Raw genomic sequence first — 20,876 nt, 5'->3', positions numbered from 1 at the left:
ATGATGATTGTTAATTGAAATATACACTGGACCTTTAAAAGGAGAAACATCAAATGTATTAGAAAGGTGAATTTGGCACCCAAAACATCCTTTTCTTGAGAAACAATTTTGTTTTAGTCAGGGCTGTAGTTAAGTCCCCCTTTGTCAAGTCCAAGACCAGGACTAGTCGAGACCGAGTCAAGACCGAGTTTAAAGAGGTTCGAGTCCAAGTCAAGTCCAAAGAGGTTCAAGTCCAAGTCAAAACCGAGTCCAAATGAGACAGTCAAGACAGAGACAGAAAAAATAATCCTCTTCAAGACCACATACTTTATTTGTAATGATCAAAAAGCGGATCAAAGTAGGTCATTTTATTTACTTGAGGTATAGCAATTTCACCAAAGTCACATAAAGCCGAAGTGCAACTTCAGATATTCAGTCTTTATATTGTAGCGTAACAATCACATTCTTGGCTGCCAATGGAAAATGTTTCTATTCTCAACGTGTTGACTTATCAGTGTTAACTGCATTGAATCAACATCACTTTTGCAACCGCAATTAAAGTGATAGTTCACCCAAAAATGAAAATTCTGTCATCATTTGCTCACCGTCATGTCATTCCATACCTGTATACATTACTTTGTTCTGATGAACACAGAAAAATATTTGGAAGAATGTTAGCAATTTTCAATTCTGTGACATCATTGACTGCCATAGTAGGAAAAATGTAATGGTAGTCAAAGGTGCCCCAGAACTGTTTGTGTTCCTAAATTCTTCAAAATATCTCACTTTGTGTTCAACAGAACAACAAAATATAACATTTTTCTTTCCTACTAGTGGATGATGTCACAGAACTGAAAATCGCTAACATTTGTACAAATATATTTCTTTGTGTTTAACAGAACAAAGACATTTATATAGGTTTGAAACAACCTGAGAGAGAGTAAATGATGACAAAATGATTTTTGGGTGAACTATCCCTTCAATGTTGAAGTTTCAACAAACCATCATTATCAGTATTTGCTTTAGTTGGGTTCTTGATTCTTGTGTATTAACATTTCACGTTTTCATTCTCTGTTATAACGGTGTGCTAAAATGCAATTGTTGAGGCAATGAAAACTAAGATCCATTGGGATCAGTTGAAAATGATTGTAGTCTTTGTGCAGTTACCTAAATAATTGCTCATGAGTGCATTGTGTTATTGATTTATGAGTATTGTGTGACACTACAGTGTGAGATTAAAGCAGTGGTATGGCTTTATTGGCTTATTATACTTCTTTGAATTGACAGAAAATACACACACACACACGCGCACACACACACACACAAAAACTTTAAATTAGTGAATCAATCAGACATCAAGAATCAGTGTATGAAACTCAACAATAGTGGAAATCAACAAAAGAAAGCTTCACGCTGCAAGGCATACTGGGTAACATCATGGTACAAACTCATTCATGACTCCCAGCTGGCATTGCAGTTGATCTGTTTATCTGAATTAGTTTGATGATTATCACCATCGTTGAGGTTTGTACGATGAGTGTTGATGTCAGGAAAACGTCCGGGTTAATTTGGCACAGAATCTTAGCGTTGTGAACAGAACACTCAAATCAGCCATCAACTTCATTTGGTATTATTTATCTTTTTTTTTACAGCTTGATACCCATCACAAAAAGTAACCTACTCCAAGAGGAAAGAGAATTAACTTAATGAAAGTCAAGAGTCCAACTAATGCAAACATATATGCTTGATCAATGGTTTTGTTTGGAAGGAGAAAAAAATCCTCGGACTCGGTCCAGACCAACTAGAACATTTGGCGAGACTAGTCCGTACTCGAGTACTACAGCACTGGTTTTAGTCATATGAATTGCTCATCTCTATGTTTGTGTTCTACTGTAGGGTCCTGTAGCACATTGCTTCGGTCCAGCCGGTCTGAAGAAGAGGTTCTGTTGTGTGTGTCGGAAGCATCTAGAAGGAAGCTCGGCCCTGCGCTGTGAAGGTGTGTTTGTGTTTGTAAAGCAAGAAAGGGGACATTGAGGTATTGGCAAAACATGGCATTAACACTGTGTACGGTTATATTTTTGTTCCATTAATGATTAAAAACACGAAGAAAAACGAAGTCTTCTGAGACTTTTAAGGGTCAGCGCGTGGAGAGTGCTTTTGCTATTATGTAACATGTGATTACATTATAGCTAAGAAAAATAAAAAGATAACATGCAGAATAGGTTCTGACAACTTCGGTGTGATATCTTACACTTCCCCACAGTTTTCAACATCCTCCGCCCTCCTTGTTTTAAAGCAGTGACTCAAAAATACTCACCCTCGTGTCATTCCAAACCTGTATGACTTATTTTCTTCTTCGGAACACAAAGATGGTATTTCGAAGAATGTTGGTAACCAAACAACATTGGCCCCCATTGACTTCCATTGTATGGACTCAAAATCACATTTCTCAAAATATCTTCTTTTTGTGTTTCTGGTTTTGAATGACACGAGGGTGAATAATCAATGACAAAATGTTTTATTGTTGTGTGAATTATTCCTCTACTGTATGTACAATCAGGAGTCATATCGTTCTCCCTAAACCCAATCTGTTCCCTCAGTTTCTCACCTCTTTTTAATGTTGTGTTGTTGCTCATTTATGTGCGCTGGACGTTCATGTTTGGGAAGCAGCTGTTGCCATGGTAATAGCAGAATGGCCTTTTACAGCAGGCTTCCAGGAACAGAGCTGAAAGAAAATTCACATTCTCTCTCACGCTCACTCTCTCTTACAAAAGGTGCAAACGCAGCTCTGAAGAAAAGCGGGCCCTGTTGCAAGAAACCCCTCAAGTTAAGAAAACCCCCAGTGACAATAATGTTACAATTAGAATGAAGGGTTTCTTTAACTTAAGGGGTTTCTTGCAACTGGACCCCGTCTTTAATTCTCACACCCACATTTTGTCGCAATAACATGAATTGAATGGCCTTTTCTACTGATCAGACTTTTTTGAGTATCACTGCTTCCTCACATGGATGAATACACTGACTGCTTTACTTTTAGATGATACATGCTCCGTTGTCACATTACACAGCTGATAATCGCATCATAATTGTAACTCACGTGTGTGTTACAGTGTGTGAGCTGCATGTTCACAGCGACTGCGCTCCGTTCAGCATCAGCGACTGCCGTTTCTGCCACAAAGATGGAGGTCAAGACATTGTGAGTATCGCAACTACTGACATTTAAAACATCACAACCAGAGAATAAACCTGACTGATCTCCGTATCTTTTATTGGTCACATGGATTGTCCTAACGCATCACCCCATGCTGCTCTGATAGGACACGTATCAGCACCACTGGCGGGAGGGCAACGTGTCCTCAGGTGCCCGCTGTGAGGTCTGCCGGCGCACCTGCAGCTCCTCGGACGTCCTGGCTGGCATGAGATGCGAGTGGTGCGGCGTTACGGTAAGTTTGTTGTTTTTACCGTGCACCCAACCCTGAATTCACCATCACAAAAAACGCCTTCATTACTAAATGATAAGAACGAAGGTAAATGGGCTCTCATGTTGTCGTGTCTCACATCGAAGGGATCAATTATTTATCAAGCGCAGGATAGGATGAAACATCGTTCAAGCTCAGAATTGTATTGGGTCAATATTGGATGCAGTAATACACTCTTTATGAACGGCAGATTTCGGATCTCTTTCTCGAGTAGCTCACCACTAATACATGTTATAATCTGCTGCTGTTGAACTTCCGAGACACTATTTCAAAGCGCATCATTTGGACACTCAGCCCCAAAAATGAAGAATTTCTGAGCTTATCACGATGATGTTATCACGATTAAAATACTAATATTCTGCTATTTTTGGTCAGATTTGAATCCTGCTGACAATGACCAGTTTGTTGACCTGATTTGTTGATCGTTTTCAACAGAGATCCTCTGTTTGATTTTGCAATTTTGCAATTTTGCTTGTTGTTAAAGGGACAGTTGACCCAAAAATAAAAATCTGTCAACATTTACTCAACCAAATCTGTACACATTTCTTTGTTCTGATAAACACAGAGAAAGATATTTGGAAGAATGCTTGTAACCAAACTGTTCATGCATCTCATGAGTTTGACTGCTTATCTGTGTTTATGTGTTTGCAGGCACATGCGTCATGTTATATAATCATTTCCCCGGAGTGCAGCCTGGGGCGTCTGCAGAACCTGATTCTTCACCCCAGCTGCGTGAGGATCTGCTCGCGAAACTTCAGCAAAATGCACTGTTACAGAATCTCGGAGAATTCCCAGCATGGAGAGATGGGTAATCCCTGCACACGGGTCATAACACTGATGAGAAAATAGATGCATGCTTAGTTCAAGATTATTGAGACTTCATCTCTTTGGCTCATTTTGTTACACCCTACAGTTAAAGGGAATGTTTTTTGCTTGTTTTCACAAACTGTTTGTTGCAAATGCATTGAACCTGTGTTGAACCCAGAACATTTCTTTAATGTAAATGATCTTAATGATTCTAATGTAGATAATCAAAAGGCGTAAGCTAAAAATGAGATGAAAAAGAATTTTAAGAATAACACGTTCTTGATTCAGCTTTTAATTCAATGTGATACTGGATATCACAAAGACCACATGACGGCTGTATTCACATAGTGAAGTGTGTTTTCTCTAGATACTCTGGATGATGTCGATACTCCGAGTACAGTCACGGCAAAGGAAACTCAGTCCTCGGGATCACCTGACACGGGTACAAAGCTGACCAAAAATAACATAACGGCTGATGGTTATCACCCCTGGTGCCACAATAATCTCACAATTCTTGCATTACAGGGAAACAGATGCTCAAAGTGTTCGATGGCGATGACGCAGCCAAGCGGAATCAGTTTCGTCTGGTAGCGATCCCTCGAATAATCAAGAATGAGGAAGTAGTGGTGAGATGTTGTTCCCTGATTAGGTTTCACCTGAAAAAAGTCTCAAAAGTGTTTATAGCAACTATATAGAAATGTTGCATGAGCTCAAACTTCATTTCAGAGTTATGCGGAATTCTACTTCCTGTACCGACAGGAAGCAGCACTCAGAGCCTTGTATATCCCAGACGAGCCGCAGGGTTACGAGCTTCAGAGTTACGGCCAACAGGGACTGTTTACAGATGACATCATCAACCGCAACGGCACGCCCGACAACAAACCCGTGTTTAAGGACAGTGCATCCGAATTCTGGCTTCTCAGAGCCAAACCCAGAGAAACGGAGGTGTTGAAGATTTACGCCGGCTGGCAGAAGTGAGATTTATTTCGCTTCTACTCTTGTCAAGTTTTGCTGTCTAAAGTGTCTCTTTACTTTTTTTCTGTGGAGCACAAAAGAAGATATTTTGACAAATGCGCATTTGTGTTCATACAATGGAGTCAGTGTTGTTTGGTTACCAACGGTCTTCAGAATATCTTCTTCTGTGCTCTGCAGAAGAAAGAAAGCCATACAGGTTTGAAATGACTTGAAGGTGAGTAAATGCTGAAAGAATTCTCTTTTTTGGGTCACCTATCCCTTTAATGGCCACACAGGAGTGTGAGCTCCATGTTAACCTAGCGAAGGATTTAAAAAGATATCTGCTCTCCAACTTCTCCGAGCAAATCGTATATCATTTCCAAACGTCGTAAGGGTAGTCCCGTTGTGTGCCACACACTGCAGGCATGTGTATATAAAACCCATCAAAACACACTTGACTCTGATGACAGACTTGCTATTGTGTGTCCGGTTGCCACGGCGATAACGACACGGCATCCACGGTTTACCTTAGACGTTGTTGCCATGGCAACAGGAAATAGCTCACAAATGCTGATGGCGTCTCGTCTCCTGCCGAAACTTGCCAGGAGACCTTTAGGGTAGTAGAAAAACGCAGAAAACGTAGTGTCATCTTTGCGCTTGTTTAGAAGACGTTTTGGAGAAAAAATCGTATCGTAGTTGTAAATCAGTCAGAATTACACGTACTGTCCATTAATCCAATAATTAAATGTAAGGACTCGTGTTGCGAGTCATGGTATGGGATGCTCTTTAATTTCTGAATTATGTGTATGTTTCTTGTATGTGTGTTTTTAGGGTTGGAATCAATCACGTCTCGGTTACTGCTGGGAAAAGCACTACGGTAGATTCAGTCATAAAGGAGGTGCTGTCACTGCTTGGAAAACAGGTAAGTGGGAAATCACTTCTCCAGACACAACCGAGGGATGTTAGTGTGGTTTGCCAAGGTTACTGACAATTGACAATTTAGGGGGTTGAAAAAGACTTTGAATGATCAGACTTTTGCTTTGATTTTTGTCTAAAGACCGATAACAGAGCTGTAAAAAGTCCCACAGACTTACATTGAACGAGGAATCTGAGTCTTCTATTGGACCCATGATATCACAGAGACTTGGAACAGTGAACAACCATTTAAATGGCTTTGTCAAGGCAGAGAAACGTATTGTACATGTATCAGAGCATCATAGATAAATCCTGTACTGTATTTTTCTACACTGTGTGGATGGTGGCAATCCTCATGTTTTCTGTTTTCTCTTTAGAATGAAAATCCTGAAAATTTCAACCTAGTGGAAGTTTTAATGAGCAGCAAACAAGGTGAGATAAGCTTTTGCTTTGGCCTTGCTAACATACTGCAGTTTCTGTTCTTACGTCTAATAAGTTATCTTGCTATGAATTCACACCATAGGGTTTTAATTTGATTATATAACTGTCAGCATGGGGTTTTAATCATTGACATCATTCGTCCCAGACAATACATAGGCTACATGTCTAAATTCATACCATGTGCTACTGTAAACGTGAAAAGGGAAAATTGATTTGGTTTTGATGGAATTCTCAGCAAGTATCTGTGAATCTGATCATTTTGAAATTTCAGGAATTTGTTTGAAATCCTGATCTCTGAATTTGTCTCATGTTTCCGTAGTTCAACGGCAAGTTCTCAATGGTCAGGAGCTTCTGCTGGACAAACTTCAGGAGATACGGAAGGTATGTGGGGTCGTGCTGTTAGTTCTTGGTATTTGGAAAACTCTCGAGGAGATGTGCCTTTACAAGCATAGCACACGCAAGAAAAGTCTAGCTGTTTTACATTCATGCGAAAAAAAGAAAAACCTGGAAAGCCAAAAGTAGCCTTCTGGATTAGAAAGAGAATTACTGTATTACTGGAATGAGAATATGAAAATCTATAATACAAATCATCTTTTATATGTGAAAAATAAAAATAAAAAATGTGTTCCTAAAATGTATCCTGATGTATGACTAATATTCTCTATGCAAATAAAGAATAAAAATCTTACAAAAGATAATTTACTTCATTTTATGTTTATTTCCTTATGATCTTTTTATATACTGTAGGTGCACCCGCACAGTGTAAAAAGTTAACGTTTATTTTGCTCACAATTCTGGCTGTATGTTTCAGATCTCATTGCGGCAAATGAACCAAACACGGTATTACATCGAGGAGCGGAGGAATGGTGTGGTGCAGGTCAATCTGCTGCTGGGAGGTCTTCCTACACAACTCGACAAAGAGGAATACACGCACCTGCTATCAGAACATCTGGCTATAAAGAGTGAGCGGGAACAAGATTTACCTGCTGTCTAGATCAGATTTTGAGCATTTATCCCATCAAGCTTTTTTGAAATATTAATATTTCCGAGAAATCCTCCTTAAAAGCAGTGATCTGTAAGTGTGACATAATTCATTCGAGACTGAAGATAAATGTGCTTATCATCATCCTGCGGGGATGGATTACAGCAGGTGATACAGTGACTGTGAGTGATTGAATACCAAACACTAATAACCCCCCTCTCTCTCTCTCTCTCTCTCTCTCTCTCTCTCTCGCTCTCTCTCGCTCTGCTTCAGGTCACCTGGTTACGATGACTCATGTATATGCCGGTCAAGGTAAGAACTACAATGCCAAAGCTTTTGTTCTGAGCGCAGCACTTTATTTGATCATGTTAAAGGAACAAACCGCTCGCTGTGTGCCCACCCGCTGAAGTCTGGCCCACCCTCAGGGTTCTGTAAATGAGAGCCATTGTTCTACACTCCCGAACGGCTGTTGTTCTCAATCATCCGCAACATGCCCACTGGGTCTTTTACCTTGATGCTGTTATAATTCTGCACTGAAAAAGATCCCTTTAAAGCACCGGTCAAAGATCGAGCTGTGGGAATCATATGGGCTATGCAAGTTCGAATCTGACGCTTTTGTCAATCCCATTTCACTATTCTGTCATCATATTATGTCCATGTCCACAGTACTGTAAATAAAATGTTACAATGCCATTTTTGTTAACTTGACTAATTCTACATGATCGTTACAGGTGAAAAACTATTATGTGCGAAATGATGATAATTGGGTCCCATGGGTGTACAGGTGTGTGTTATTAATTTGGTGTGCTGTTTTTAGGTGCGGTTGTTCTGCAGATCAGCTGTTTTTCAGAGGCAGAGAGGATTTACATGCTGGCTAAAGATATCAGCATCAGCGGCAAACCACTCTGCTCACTGGTTATACCTGACATCACGGTACAGCACCTTATCGATGAAAATCACACGGGGCTTTGAGGAAATTGGGTCATATTGACATTTGATCTGTTGTTTTATGATTAAAATGATAACCTGTATATGACTCTTTCTTCTGTGAACACAAAAGAAGATATTTTGAGAAATGTCTTGGTGGTTTTGTGTTCATACACTGGAAGTCAATGGGGGCCAATGTTGTTTGGTCACAAAATATCTTCTTTTGTTTTCTGCAGAAGAAAGAAAGTCATACAGGTTTGGAACGACACAACGGTGAGTTACTGATGCAAGAATTTTCATTTTTTGGGTAAACTGTCCCTTTAAGAAACAATAAAGGCCTCAAAGCTGGTGCACAAGCGTTAGATGCCACTGCCATCTAGTGGTTAAGAAAGACACTACATCACAATGCAACATCAATTCTACAAATGCTCATTGTAACTGATGTTCATTTTTGATTTTACAGCAAAGCAAGTTGCCCAAAGGAAGTTGCCCACTGTTGGTCTTTGTCAACCTTAAAAGTGGTGGACTGAAGGGCAGAGAGATCTTATACAGTTTCCGCAAACTTCTAAACCCTCACCAAGTGTTTGAACTCAGCAGTGGAGGACCGTTACCCGGGTTAGACAAACTCAAACCATACATTTGATTTCTGCATCATTCTCTGCTGTTTTGGTTTCACTATGATATTAAACTAATAGTTTACATCCATGCATTATATTGTGCAGGCTACACACGTTCAGGGATGTTCCTCGGTTTCGTATCCTTGTCTGTGGAGGTGATGGCACAGTGGGATGGGTGCTGGGGGTTCTGGAGTCCATCCGACACAAAATCGCCTGTCCTGAGCCAGCGATCAGCATCGTCCCGCTGGGCACCGGTGAGTGATGGGAGAACAAGCACTATTGTGTTTGCTGTTACCACAGACTCCATTACAACCAGTTACAGCCACTGATGGGTTTCTTTTAGTTATGTTGTTTGTTTATGTTGTCAGGGAATGATCTGGCCCGGGTTTTGCGGTGGGGGGCGGGCTACAGCGGAGAAGATCCCTACAACATTCTGATATCAGTGGATGAGGCAGAGGAGGTCCACATGGACCGCTGGACGATTCTTCTGGATGCACAGGAAATGACGGAGGATGGCAAAGAGAACGACTTTCTAGAGCCGCCCAAGGTATATCTTCAAATGGCTTTAATCTGTGATAAATTATGAAATTAAACTGAGTATTTTCTGAGTACTTCTGAACGTTGCTCTTAGCAACCGCCTGAATCATCATTGCATAAAAAAATGAAGTCGCTCGGTATATAAAAAATGTAACATTTATGGTTTGTATATATGTGTTTGTGTGTAGATTGTGCAGATGAATAACTATTTTGGCCTGGGCATCGACGCTGAGCTGAGTCTGGACTTTCATCACGCGCGTGAGGAGGAACCGGATAAGTTTAACAGCAGGTGAGCAGCATCGGTCACGTTGAGAGCGCAAACATCACCGGATGCAGCGGAAGGTGAATTTGTGTCATTTCTCTCTCAGGTTTCACAACAAAGGCGTGTATGTGAAGGTGGGCCTTCAGAAGCTGAGCCACACGAGAAATCTTCATAAAGACATCAGACTGCAGGTGGACAAACAAGACATAGAACTTCCCAGTATAGAGGGACTGATATTTCTTAACATTCCCAGGTAAACGCATCACACAGTCACAAACACCAGATATGTGACCAAGTACTTATACAATACAAGCACGTATTTGTGATGTAGGCGTCCATGTAATATATTGGTGAATGTCTATATATACATCATTTTTATTTTATATACAAATTTTAGATATAACAATATCAGATACCGTATGTATAAGTGTATATAGAAATAAATAGTGAGATTGATGTTTTGATAAGTGATGTACCGCAGAAGAAATGCTTCTTTTTTATTCAGTCATTGTCTTATCATTGTTTCAACCATTAAGTTCAGTTCTTTTGTGTGCGTGCGCGTGCGTGTGCGTCCAGCTGGGGTTCTGGTGCTGATCTGTGGGGCTCTGACAGTGACTCTCGTTTCGGGCGGCCCAGGATCGATGACGGCATGCTGGAGGTTGTGGGTGTGACGGGTGTGGTGCACATGGTGAGCCCTGATAAACTCTCTTTATCTGTTTATCTTTTATCTTACATCTTTGTTCTCTATTCACTGAAGTGTGCCAACGTGATAATCGAACCTTTGTTAAGCTCCACCCACTTTAGTTACTTTTGGTCAGAGCTGTTAATGACCATTGGTAACGAATGGAAAGTATTTTTACATGCAGTGGAAAAAAGTGTGAGATAGCAAAGCATTTTTATCTGTCATTTCTCAAAGAAACCTTGGCCAATTACAGTGTTTCTGGATCATTTATCATGATTTATTTTCGTAGGACATTTTCTACATTCCATAGATGTATATGCAAAATAATAGATAGATACACCACTGTACTTTTAACGGGTTTAGGGTTTAACATCATCGGAAGGTATATGTCTGAATCTTTCAATTCAATCATGTGGAGAAAAGTATCTTTTCATTACAAAACAAAACAAGCACTGCCTATGAAAACCAGACTAATATCTTATAAACTAATTATGAGATAATGAGCATCAAAGTATGATTGTTTCGCTATGATTTCAATCTTTAACATGACATTGCTCAGTCAATATAAAGGATTTCAAGGTTATATTATCACAGAATGTTTTTACATCGTGTAGGATGATTTTATGTAGAAAACAGTAAAATACACAAAAAAGCTTTTCGTTGGGTTCTCAAAGGCAGTGTCACAAATGTTTTTGAAAGGAGTGACATGGACCTAAAAATGAAGAATGAAAGCCCAGCATAGCTGGAAACTGTCAATACTATTTGAAGAGCATCTTAGGGTGAGACCTCAAGTTGGCTGCAGCTGATAAAATGCCAAGAGAACATTTGGACAAATTCTAGAGAATGGGAGACTACAGTGAAGATGCTAAAATACAGCATAGACATAATTTTGTCATAACATAATTTATCATTGCATAATTTTGATGAGTTTTCAATCATTCTAAATGAATCATTCTAAAATAAATATTATTAATAAATATAGAGTAAGTGCCCCAAGCCTTTGATTTGTGGTTCAAATATCACTTTCTTCTCCGTGTCAGGGTCAGGTTCAAAGTGGGCTGCGTTCTGGGATTCGTATCGCTCAGGGCAGCTACATTCGCATCACTATGACCAAACCCATTCCAGTGCAGGTGGACGGAGAACCTTGGATACAATCACCAGGACAGATCATCATCTCAGCCGCAGGACCAAAGGTCTCACACACACAAGTGCGCTTGATCATATCATGCGCTGCTGCCTATAATGATGCCATAACATAACATTGTGACTTGGAATGTCGCAGATCATAGAAAGGTTGCAATACAGTGTTAACACAACCTCGGTAATATTCTTGGGCTAAGCCTTTTCTACATTGCGATTTATAAACATGCATGTTTTTCTTATTCACGTTTAACTGGATGGGTGCAAAAAAACTCCCTGCAGAAGAATACAGATGTTCCACAAGTGTTACTATGTATGCACCTGTTATTTATTCAGTGCTGTATTCCATACGTTTACGTTAGTTTTGTTTCCTGTGTTAGGTGTGCATGCTGAGAAAAGCCAAAACCAAGCAAAAGAAACAATCGGGCAGTTTAAAGGAAGTCCGATCTGACAGTCCGGCTCCCAGCGATGGAGGCCAGTGACAATCCCAGCAAACGCACAAACACTCCCAAACGTCGTCTTGACAGGTTCTCCAGTGGCGTTAAAGGGACAGTTCACCCAAAAATGAAAATTCCGTCATCATTTATTTACCCTCAAGTTGTTTCAAGCCTGTAGAAATGTCTTTGTTCTGCTGAACACGAAGGAAGATATTTGGAAGGACTTTCAGTTCTGGGACACCATTGACTGCCATAGTAGGAAAAATGAAAATGGTAGTCAAAGGTGCCCCAGAAGTGTTCGCTTTCCTACAGTCTTCAAAATATCTCATTTTGTGTTCAACAGAACAAAGAATATACCATTTCTTTTCTACTATGGTGGTGAATGACGTGCCATAACTGAAAATTGCTAACATTCTTCCAAATATATTTCTTTGCGTTCAACAAAGACATTCAAACAGGTTTGGAACAACTGGGTGAGTAAAAATGAAATGAGTTTAATTTTGGGGTAAACTATCCCTTTAAAGCTGTTATCATGTTACAGGTAGAATGAAACGTGAATGTTTACTTGTGAAGGTTTGTCATCTCCAACATCTCAGAGTCTGTAGTGTTAACAAGCCCTGTGAGATAACAGCACTGCAGTTTCTCAGGACTTCAGCTGCCCGCGCGGCCCGTGTGGCCTGTTTTTTGCCTTAGAATCTTGCTGGTATAGATTTTTATTTTTGTTGCCAGTTTTTTAATTTCAATGAACTTTGTCTTAAAGTAGTCCATCACTGTAATATCAGAAGCAAATATCTGTAGCAACCAGTATTTACTCAAGTGACTTTGTGCATCAAAAACCTGCCCGATAGGAGTATCATCTAGTTTGTGGTCTAGTTATCATCAACCGTCTTAACTTGACCGTTAGCGTTATTTATCAACGTCAGTCCCTTAGTAGCTTTTACAAGTATCAAAACAATGCAGTACGCGAATACAAGTCAAATGTTTGAGTTTGTATTCATTATGAACACATTTAAAAAGCGCAAGTTGAGCAGAGGGACGTGTTTTTGAAAGAGGTACCGAAAAACTGTGAAAACATTTACAAACAGATGTGGATTTTAACGCAATTCACAAAAGATGAATGTTTGTAAAAGACGATGTGTATTGACACATTAACCACTTTGTGTTTTCGTGTAAATAATATAAGACCCTATATTATAAGACAGCCGATAAACCATTCCACACGTGATCATATAGCCAGCCGCAGGATTTATCGATGTCAAAGGTTATTGATGGTGCCTGTATGTCTCACTGATGGCATTCATCATTTATCTTCATTGATTCATCACGTTTACAAGATCCTGTAGATCAAGCGGAGCATCAATCATAACTCCTCATGATTTGAAAGTAGATGAATATGTTTGTTTTCATCCGACAGTCGTGTAAAGCTACTCGTCCTATTGTTGGCTCTCTAGAGACGAGCATCGTGCTGTAATATTTAGCTATAGTAAATCATCAAAAATAGCATATATGTCCTTTATGTACAGTGACTGGTCAGCCCTGCTTCAGCAATATGGATTTGCGAGGCTGGCCTTTGATTTGTATATACGGTCACTCTCCATTCCTTTCGGGGAGTTGTTTTGCCTGGCTTTTACTACGGTAACCTATGAGGCGGCTCATCTACCTCTTCACCTGAACACATCACTGCCAAGAATGTAATGTAACTACGGAGGGTTAACAAAAATGTCCCAAAAGATGTACCCAGTTTGAATTTGAAGAGCAAATGTGGGCCATTTGATGGTTGACTGTCATTGTGCTTTGGTTCTTCAAGGTATCTTAGGTCCATGTCATTGTTGTGTTGTTTGTTGCCAGCGATGTGTACGGTAGTGACTTTCTGCAACGGTTGTGCCTGTTGCCATGACAACCCCTAGAACTGACGTGCTGTTCTGCGTATAGTGCCTCATATAAGTGCTTCTGGATCTTCTGCGGCATCTGCGTTTATTCTGTTCTGTTCGTCTGCTGATTCAGTGGTTGTGAAGTAGAACTGTGCTGTTCTAGATCGTTTATGTGCCTACTAATAGAGTGAATCGCTCAAAAACATGACCGGGTCTGATTTCACCCTAACGTCGAAGAAAATATTTGTTTTGACATCAATTAAAACTGAAGTTGGCGTTGGGAAGATTTACAATTTTTGCATTGTATTATTGTTTGCTGGCCATTTAAATGCATAGTTGTTTCACAAAACAGTTGCGATGCCAAAAAAGTCCTCAAATTTTGATGCTTTTGGGGTGAAATACGACCAAGACATGATCTTGAAGTTTTGTGAGATTCAACCAATAGCTTTATTTGGTCAAAACTATTGAGTTATTTTATCTCCTGGTGTAATTGAAGTTTTATTTTGACTTAGAAAGTGTATGATTAATGTTCTGAGAACTATATAGATGTATATTTTTTAAGAGAAAATGTTGTTTTTAATTTAGACTGTAAAGAATCTCGCACTGAACTGAACTGTTCCAAGACGCTTTTAAGTGTACATTATATGTTCAATGAATATTATAAAACTAAATGTATATCAACAGATGGATGTGTCCATTAGAAAAAAAACATAAATTTGGAATTTTTAATCGAGGTCTGGTTTCTTTTTATTTTGCACGAGGTTTCTAATGGTAAAAATATTACATATAATCATGATCCCCTCAGTTAGCAGCAAGTGTGAGCCATAAATACAACAGTCTGTGCCTTCTACAAAACATTTATTTACAACAGTACAAAAGAATTCAGAATCGACTTTTATAAATCATCAACGTTACACCTAATGATTTCGTCAAGCTTCTTCCATACAAATGATTGTAAAAAGCAACAGAGTAGATCTTGTCTCAAATAAATAGCTTATATGAGAGTATGTCTGGAATGGGAAAGGCACAAAATTGATTATTTTAAAAGGGTTCTCAACTGGTGGGTCGTGACCCCAAAAATCGGGGCTTTGATGCTAAAACGGAGACATCCCATATCTTCTGCCGCTGGCGTCTTGGCTGTGCACCCGACTGTATTTTGGCCCAATTTCATTGATATGATACAGCTTTATTCCCCAAAGTGAGTTTTGTTTAAATCACACTTTTTTTCATACTTGCGCTTAAATAAAATCACTTTCTATGTGTAACTTTGCATGTTGTTACTTAAATTTTTTTAATTATAGTACATTTTGATGTACTTTTGTACGAAAAATGATTTTGGTGCTGGGTCGCTTCTCGACACCCAATGTGAACTATAGATCCTAATGCAAAGCCAGTTGAGAACCGCTGATGTAAAGAAAAGGAACAGAGAGAATCAGTCCAGGGTTATTTCTCCAGCAAACATGGTGATGAGCAGAATGATGGAAAATCCTGTGAGCAGTCCAGCATTCTGAATTAAGAAGAAAACAACTTCTGTCCTGGTGCTCTTTGCGTGTTCTCGGGCAATCATGTTCATTTCAGGAAACTGTAAGAGAGAAAGAGAGAGGTCAGTTTTGACTCCCTAAATGCCTTTGACATTTAGTGTGGAGTGCACCGATCTTTTTAGCTGTAAAAATACAAGTTTTGCTAAGAAATTGCTCACTTATAGCTAGCTGTAATATTAATAATAAGGCAAAAATGGATAAGCAATATCGTTGACCGTTATCTTACCATGTCAGCTAAGGAAATGTAGAGGAACATGCCACCGGCGATGGCGAAGATCACATTGGGGGCAAAAGTGCTGCCCAGCAGGATTCCCAGAACCAGACCCATATAACAGGCCATTGCAGACAGCAGATTGAAGAAGATGGCCTGGGGAACGCTCAAGCCTGCGTTCAGCAGGATAACAAAGTCACCTACAGGGGGAGAGATAGAGCACAGAAGGCCTCAAACAAGATGCATGTGGTGACAGTTCTTTCCGAGCATTTTTTCAACCCTTTCAAAGTTCACAAACCGTATTATTTGGCCAACCTAACTATGCAAAATCATAAACCTACCACCCATTTATGGATTGAATTTGGCTGACTTTCTCTTACCCAGCTCATGGGGGAACTCCTCACAGACGATTGCGATAGAGGTGCTAAAGCCATTGAGAATGGACACTGTGAACGAGGCTCCTATTGCCAGCCCGTCTATAAAGTTGTGTAGAGCGTCACTCAGCGAGATCATCCACGCCACCGTCCTGACGCTGGACAGCTGTCTTCCTCTGAGCCATCTGCAGGACCCCTGCAACAACATTGTCTTTCAACACAAGCGAAGACCAGCATTTCAGAGACTTCCCAAAGATACGTCCCACAAATCACCTTGTTAAACTATCACAACTTAAAGGAAAGAATGTTAGTAACCGAACAACGGCGAGTTTGAGTTACATCGGTTTTGTGACCCTACAATAGCAAGTACCGCCGTTGTTCGGTTACCAACATTCTTCATAATTTTGTGTTCTGCAGAAGAAAGAAAGTCATACACGTTTAAAATGACGACAGAATTTTCATTTTTGGGTGAACTACCCGCTCCTTGATCCCAATGCTGGGCTCCACATTTCATTTATTTATTTTAAGCGCCAAGGGCCATATTTTATTGTTACAGGGATGAGAAGACAAACCGATTGGACGGTGCTTGTGATTTAGGTCAAAGGTCAGAAGGCAATCTTGTTGCTGCTGGAAGCTGTGACAGATGTAAGTAAACACAGCTGTGTACGACTGTAGGTTCCGCTGACATGTGTACACTATGTGCTTCACTTTGAACTCAAAAAGTGTTTTACAGCACCCATTAAGAACCCTGTTGGACCGTGGCGATATATTTCAATCACACAAACCCTTATCATGTTGCCTAATATAACTTTAACAGCAGCTTGATATTGGCATATTAATAGCATTAGAAGGAATATATTTGGTCAGTTTTTGATCTCGCCAAGGCCAAGCACGTGATCCATCATTTTAGTTTAACCATTGACTATTCATCTGATGTTGTACAAAGCGTTTTACCTGTACTTAAAGGTCCAATGTGTCATTTTTTGTAGGATCTATTGACAGAAATGCAACATAATATACATAACTATGTCTTTAGAGGTGTATAAAGACCTTTCATAATGAAGCCTTATGTTTTTATTAATGAGCTATTTCTATCTCCATACACCGCGGGTCCCCTTACATGGAAATCACCATGTTGATTCTACAGTAGCCCTAAACGGACAAACTGCGCATTTCATAAATATGTTATCCCCTTCGGCAAAGAAGCGAAAACGTGACAACATCTTAGTCCTGTGTCAGCCACCGTAGTGCATCGAAAGGGAGGAGAGAGGGCTGGAGTGAGCCGTTGGTTACAATTTGCGGCCTCACCACTAGATGTCGCTAGATTTCATACACTGGACCTTTAATCCTAAACTGGTCACTTTTGCATTTCATAAATGCTTGCAAGCATCTTTATGCTTTTTGCTGTGTGAGTATACTTTATTACTGTTATTTAACTGTATTAAATGCAAACAATTACATTAAGCTGAACCAATTTAACTTCTGAATTCCATTATATATATATAGAAATTTTCTATGTATAGAAAAAGTATTTAATGTTGAGCGGTTGGTTGTACCTGTACCATTTGTACTCTAAATGATAACTATATCTAGACTATACCTCATTTGTCAGATTGTAGTATTTGTAGTTTATGTTGGATCTGAGCCGTTGTACCTGTTCTACTTGAGAGTCGGATGAAATGCTGGTCTTCTCGCTGTTGGTAAACTTGAAGTTGTGATCTGCCACACTAGTAACACCATTTTGTTGAACATTCTCTGTGGGGTGGAAGTGACTGTGCTAAAGTGGACAGGATTAAAATGATCTTGTGATATATATAATGTAGTGTATTTTAACACCGTGGAAACCTCTGACAAATAGTTCATTAGGTAAGGTATAACCTACAGGGTGTTATATATCTGAAAGACATTACGATGTTTAAATCCCACCTCGTGCTCAACCTTCAGAATTATCTTCAGAATCTTCTCGGTGAAGTACAGCAGGTAGAATCCACCGAAAATCCCAACGGCTTGAGGAACGTATTTGTCCACTTTTGGGTCGAACCCGAGGGCCTGTTAATTTACAAAAGTCATAGTCATGTAATGATGCTTTAGTGGGAGGCTCGCTGATAACCCGTGCACACATGCACGATATGAGTTCATGGTAGGTTAACAAACACTGCATATCACACACAAATCATACAGACCATCACATATACTGTACAACAAGAAGCATTCAAACTCCTCAGAATATAAAATCTCTCTGCATGGGATTGTTGCATTTCATTGACAGTATATGTTGCAAAACGACTGAAGATAATTATCTGCACCAATGACATGCAGGTTAAAGGATAGTTCACTCAAAAGTGAAAATGCTGTCACCATTTACTCGTTCCAAACCTGTATAAATGTATTTGTTCTGCTAACACAACGGAAGATATTCGGAAGAATGTCCGTTACCCAGCAGATCCCCCATTGACTCCCATAGTATTTATTTTCTGTACTATGGCAGTAAATTGGGGACGAGATCTGCTTGGTTACTGACATTCTTCCAAATATCTTCCTTTGAGTTTAGCAGAACAAAGAAATGTTGCAGGTTTGGAACAATCTGAGGGGTGAGTAAATGATGACAGAATTTTCATTTTGGGTGAACTATCACTTAAAGATGTAAATCTCGAGTTTAAATGGATTATGAATGAATGATACGTGTCAGAGTAAGTTAATGAGTCACAGTTGTGTACTATCACCACAGTGACCTACAAGGTTGTCTACAGGAATGTGCCTAGCCTGACCTAAATGAACAGTAGAACAGTATGAATGAACGGAGATGTGAAAGAAATATTTCACCTCGGGTATAAGTTGGAGAGCAGAATTGGAGAAGAGCGTGCCAATAGCCAGACCAATGAAGTATGTGAGCACTTTGGGAAAGTATGTTTTTTTAGTGAAGGGAACGAGAGCCAGACCCAGCAGTGAAGCCAGGTTAATAACCGTAACAGCCAGGAAGCCATATCCCCATACTGTATGAAGAAAAACAGAGATTATACATACACATGATACATAAAACCATACGCAACATTAGAAAATCCACCGACCCGTGTTGAAACTAATCATTTTACATAAGACAAAATATTGTTAAAACAAAATTGATTTATATTTTTTGTAATAAAAGGACTGTATGGATAACTCTGTCGCTGTGGGGTTTTTTTTTAAGTGAAATCACCTTTTTGCCTTTACTAGTTCATTTAAAATATTTACAACAATGTTGTGCGACAGATGAATTATAATAAAAGTTTTATGTGATTTTCAATGAATGAATTATGTCCTCAAAAACGGCATGCATGATAATATCATAAAATAAATAATACAGAAATATAACACTGTTGTGTGACAACTTAATTCTAATAAATGTTTTATGTGGTCTTTCAATGAATGAATGATTTATGTGTTAAAAAACTGCAAGCATAATATTAAATAAAATAAATAATACAAATGTTTATTCTAAAATAATTGCAATAGCATTTAATTATTATATTGCATTATTATAAATAATTATATAATCATTTAAAAAGATGTCCATGGAATGAAATATAATATGTCACACAGAACATGTCAACCTCCCAAAAGACTTTTTAAATATACGTAATAATATCAGACCAAAACCGTGTTTAATTTAGTTTTGTGTGATGATTTAGGGTTTGCTTTAAAATCATTGTCTAAGTAAATTATTTCAATTGTAAACATAAATGCCATATTATTATTTTTATTAATAAATCAAATCAGTTGTTATTTAATAAGTCCAACCCCTTCCGTGGCTATGGAGAGAGGGGACAAAGTCTAAAATGTGCTGTTTAAATAAAGAGAAAGTTCATTGATTGTTGCAAGATCATGAAGATCCACCAAATGTATTACAGACCCACCATGAGGTGGAATGGAATCATGGAGTCCGGGAGTTTCTGTGGGACACGGTGGCAATGCCGCCTGGTTAAGCAGAGCCGGACAGATACTGACCAAGTGATCTTGTGTTAAATAAGTGAGGTTCTGGAGTCCATAGTGGAGCACGATCTGTTCTCCTGACATACACTATAACACACGGTCAAAAAGACAGTCAGAAGATGTACTGGGATCGTTGCTCCCAATTGAATAAAGTTCAATCATATAAAATCATGATGTATATGTTTGTAAAACAAGTTGTAAAGAGATTACCTGAGCATGCACGGGAATGTTTAAATCCACGGGCTTTTCGTGCACGATTGCCTCCAATAAACTGTTAATGCCATTGAGATCCAGCGAACCGTTTTCTCCGTAAACAGCTAGAATATCCTTCAAGAAATACTTCTGCAGCGACTTGGCTTTCATTCCTGAGATTACACTTGCTAGGAAAACTGTCAGCACACGAGTAAAGGATTTGAGAATGCCTGCCATGCTTACAGAGCACACGTCTCTATCGCAAGAGACCACCAAGTGAAGCAGAAACGGGAGAAAGTTTTAAAGCCCCGTCACGAGATGATCAAGATCTCAGAAACAGCGCAGGACGCCACGGGACTCCTAATACAAGATATCCACGAGGCAAGTTGCATCTTAATGAAAGCACGATAAGAAACGGTTAATAATTTGTTCAGTATTGTCCGAGATGACCTAACAATATCGCGCCTCCATTGGCATTCAGCCCACCACTCACCTCCGCTTGTTTTCAGCCACAAAACAAATAAATCATTTCAAGAAAACAAACACTCCAACCTGAAGC

At 39.4% G+C, this 20,876-nt stretch overlaps 2 protein-coding genes across 3 annotated transcripts in view; one reads left to right on the top strand and one right to left on the bottom strand.

Moving 5' to 3' along the window:
* Positions 1-14,742, top strand: part of LOC130563665 (diacylglycerol kinase theta) — a 23,166-nt gene extending 8,424 nt beyond the window's left edge. The window contains exons 3-23 of one of the 2 annotated variants that reach the window (XM_057349372.1): positions 1,876-1,975; positions 3,090-3,175; positions 3,297-3,422; positions 4,110-4,266; positions 4,633-4,707; positions 4,791-4,891; positions 4,992-5,239; positions 6,051-6,141; positions 6,512-6,566; positions 6,895-6,956; positions 7,387-7,537; positions 7,831-7,869; positions 8,375-8,490; positions 8,948-9,099; positions 9,207-9,355; positions 9,470-9,648; positions 9,827-9,927; positions 10,007-10,153; positions 10,477-10,588; positions 11,623-11,775; positions 12,103-14,742. In XM_057349372.1, coding sequence (XP_057205355.1) covers positions 1,876-1,975; positions 3,090-3,175; positions 3,297-3,422; positions 4,110-4,266; positions 4,633-4,707; positions 4,791-4,891; positions 4,992-5,239; positions 6,051-6,141; positions 6,512-6,566; positions 6,895-6,956; positions 7,387-7,537; positions 7,831-7,869; positions 8,375-8,490; positions 8,948-9,099; positions 9,207-9,355; positions 9,470-9,648; positions 9,827-9,927; positions 10,007-10,153; positions 10,477-10,588; positions 11,623-11,775; positions 12,103-12,204 — 2,502 coding nt within the window. In that variant the 3' untranslated portion in view covers positions 12,205-14,742. The remainder of the gene's footprint in view (positions 1-1,875; positions 1,976-3,089; positions 3,176-3,296; positions 3,423-4,109; positions 4,267-4,632; positions 4,708-4,790; positions 4,892-4,991; positions 5,240-6,050; positions 6,142-6,511; positions 6,567-6,894; positions 6,957-7,386; positions 7,538-7,830; positions 7,870-8,374; positions 8,491-8,947; positions 9,100-9,206; positions 9,356-9,469; positions 9,649-9,826; positions 9,928-10,006; positions 10,154-10,476; positions 10,589-11,622; positions 11,776-12,102) is intronic. The other variant, XM_057349373.1, reaches the window with a different exon arrangement.
* LOC130563666 (metal cation symporter ZIP8) lies at positions 12,869-20,876 on the bottom strand. Its single transcript, XM_057349376.1, has 8 exons — positions 20,336-20,876; positions 20,050-20,212; positions 18,980-19,149; positions 18,083-18,205; positions 17,811-17,933; positions 16,163-16,352; positions 15,798-15,982; positions 12,869-15,612 (listed from the first exon to the last, which is right to left on the bottom strand). Exons 1-8 carry the CDS (start codon positions 20,552-20,554, stop codon positions 15,463-15,465), a joined length of 1,323 nt encoding a protein of 440 aa, XP_057205359.1. The 5' UTR covers positions 20,555-20,876; the 3' UTR covers positions 12,869-15,462.

The sequence above is a fragment of the Triplophysa rosa genome, linkage group LG13, assembly GCF_024868665.1.
Source record: "Triplophysa rosa linkage group LG13, Trosa_1v2, whole genome shotgun sequence".
In the NCBI taxonomy this organism is placed as follows: Eukaryota; Metazoa; Chordata; class Actinopteri; order Cypriniformes; family Nemacheilidae; genus Triplophysa; species Triplophysa rosa.
The sequence above is the reverse complement of the archived record's forward strand: the minus strand, read 5'-3'. Positions and strand labels throughout refer to the sequence as shown.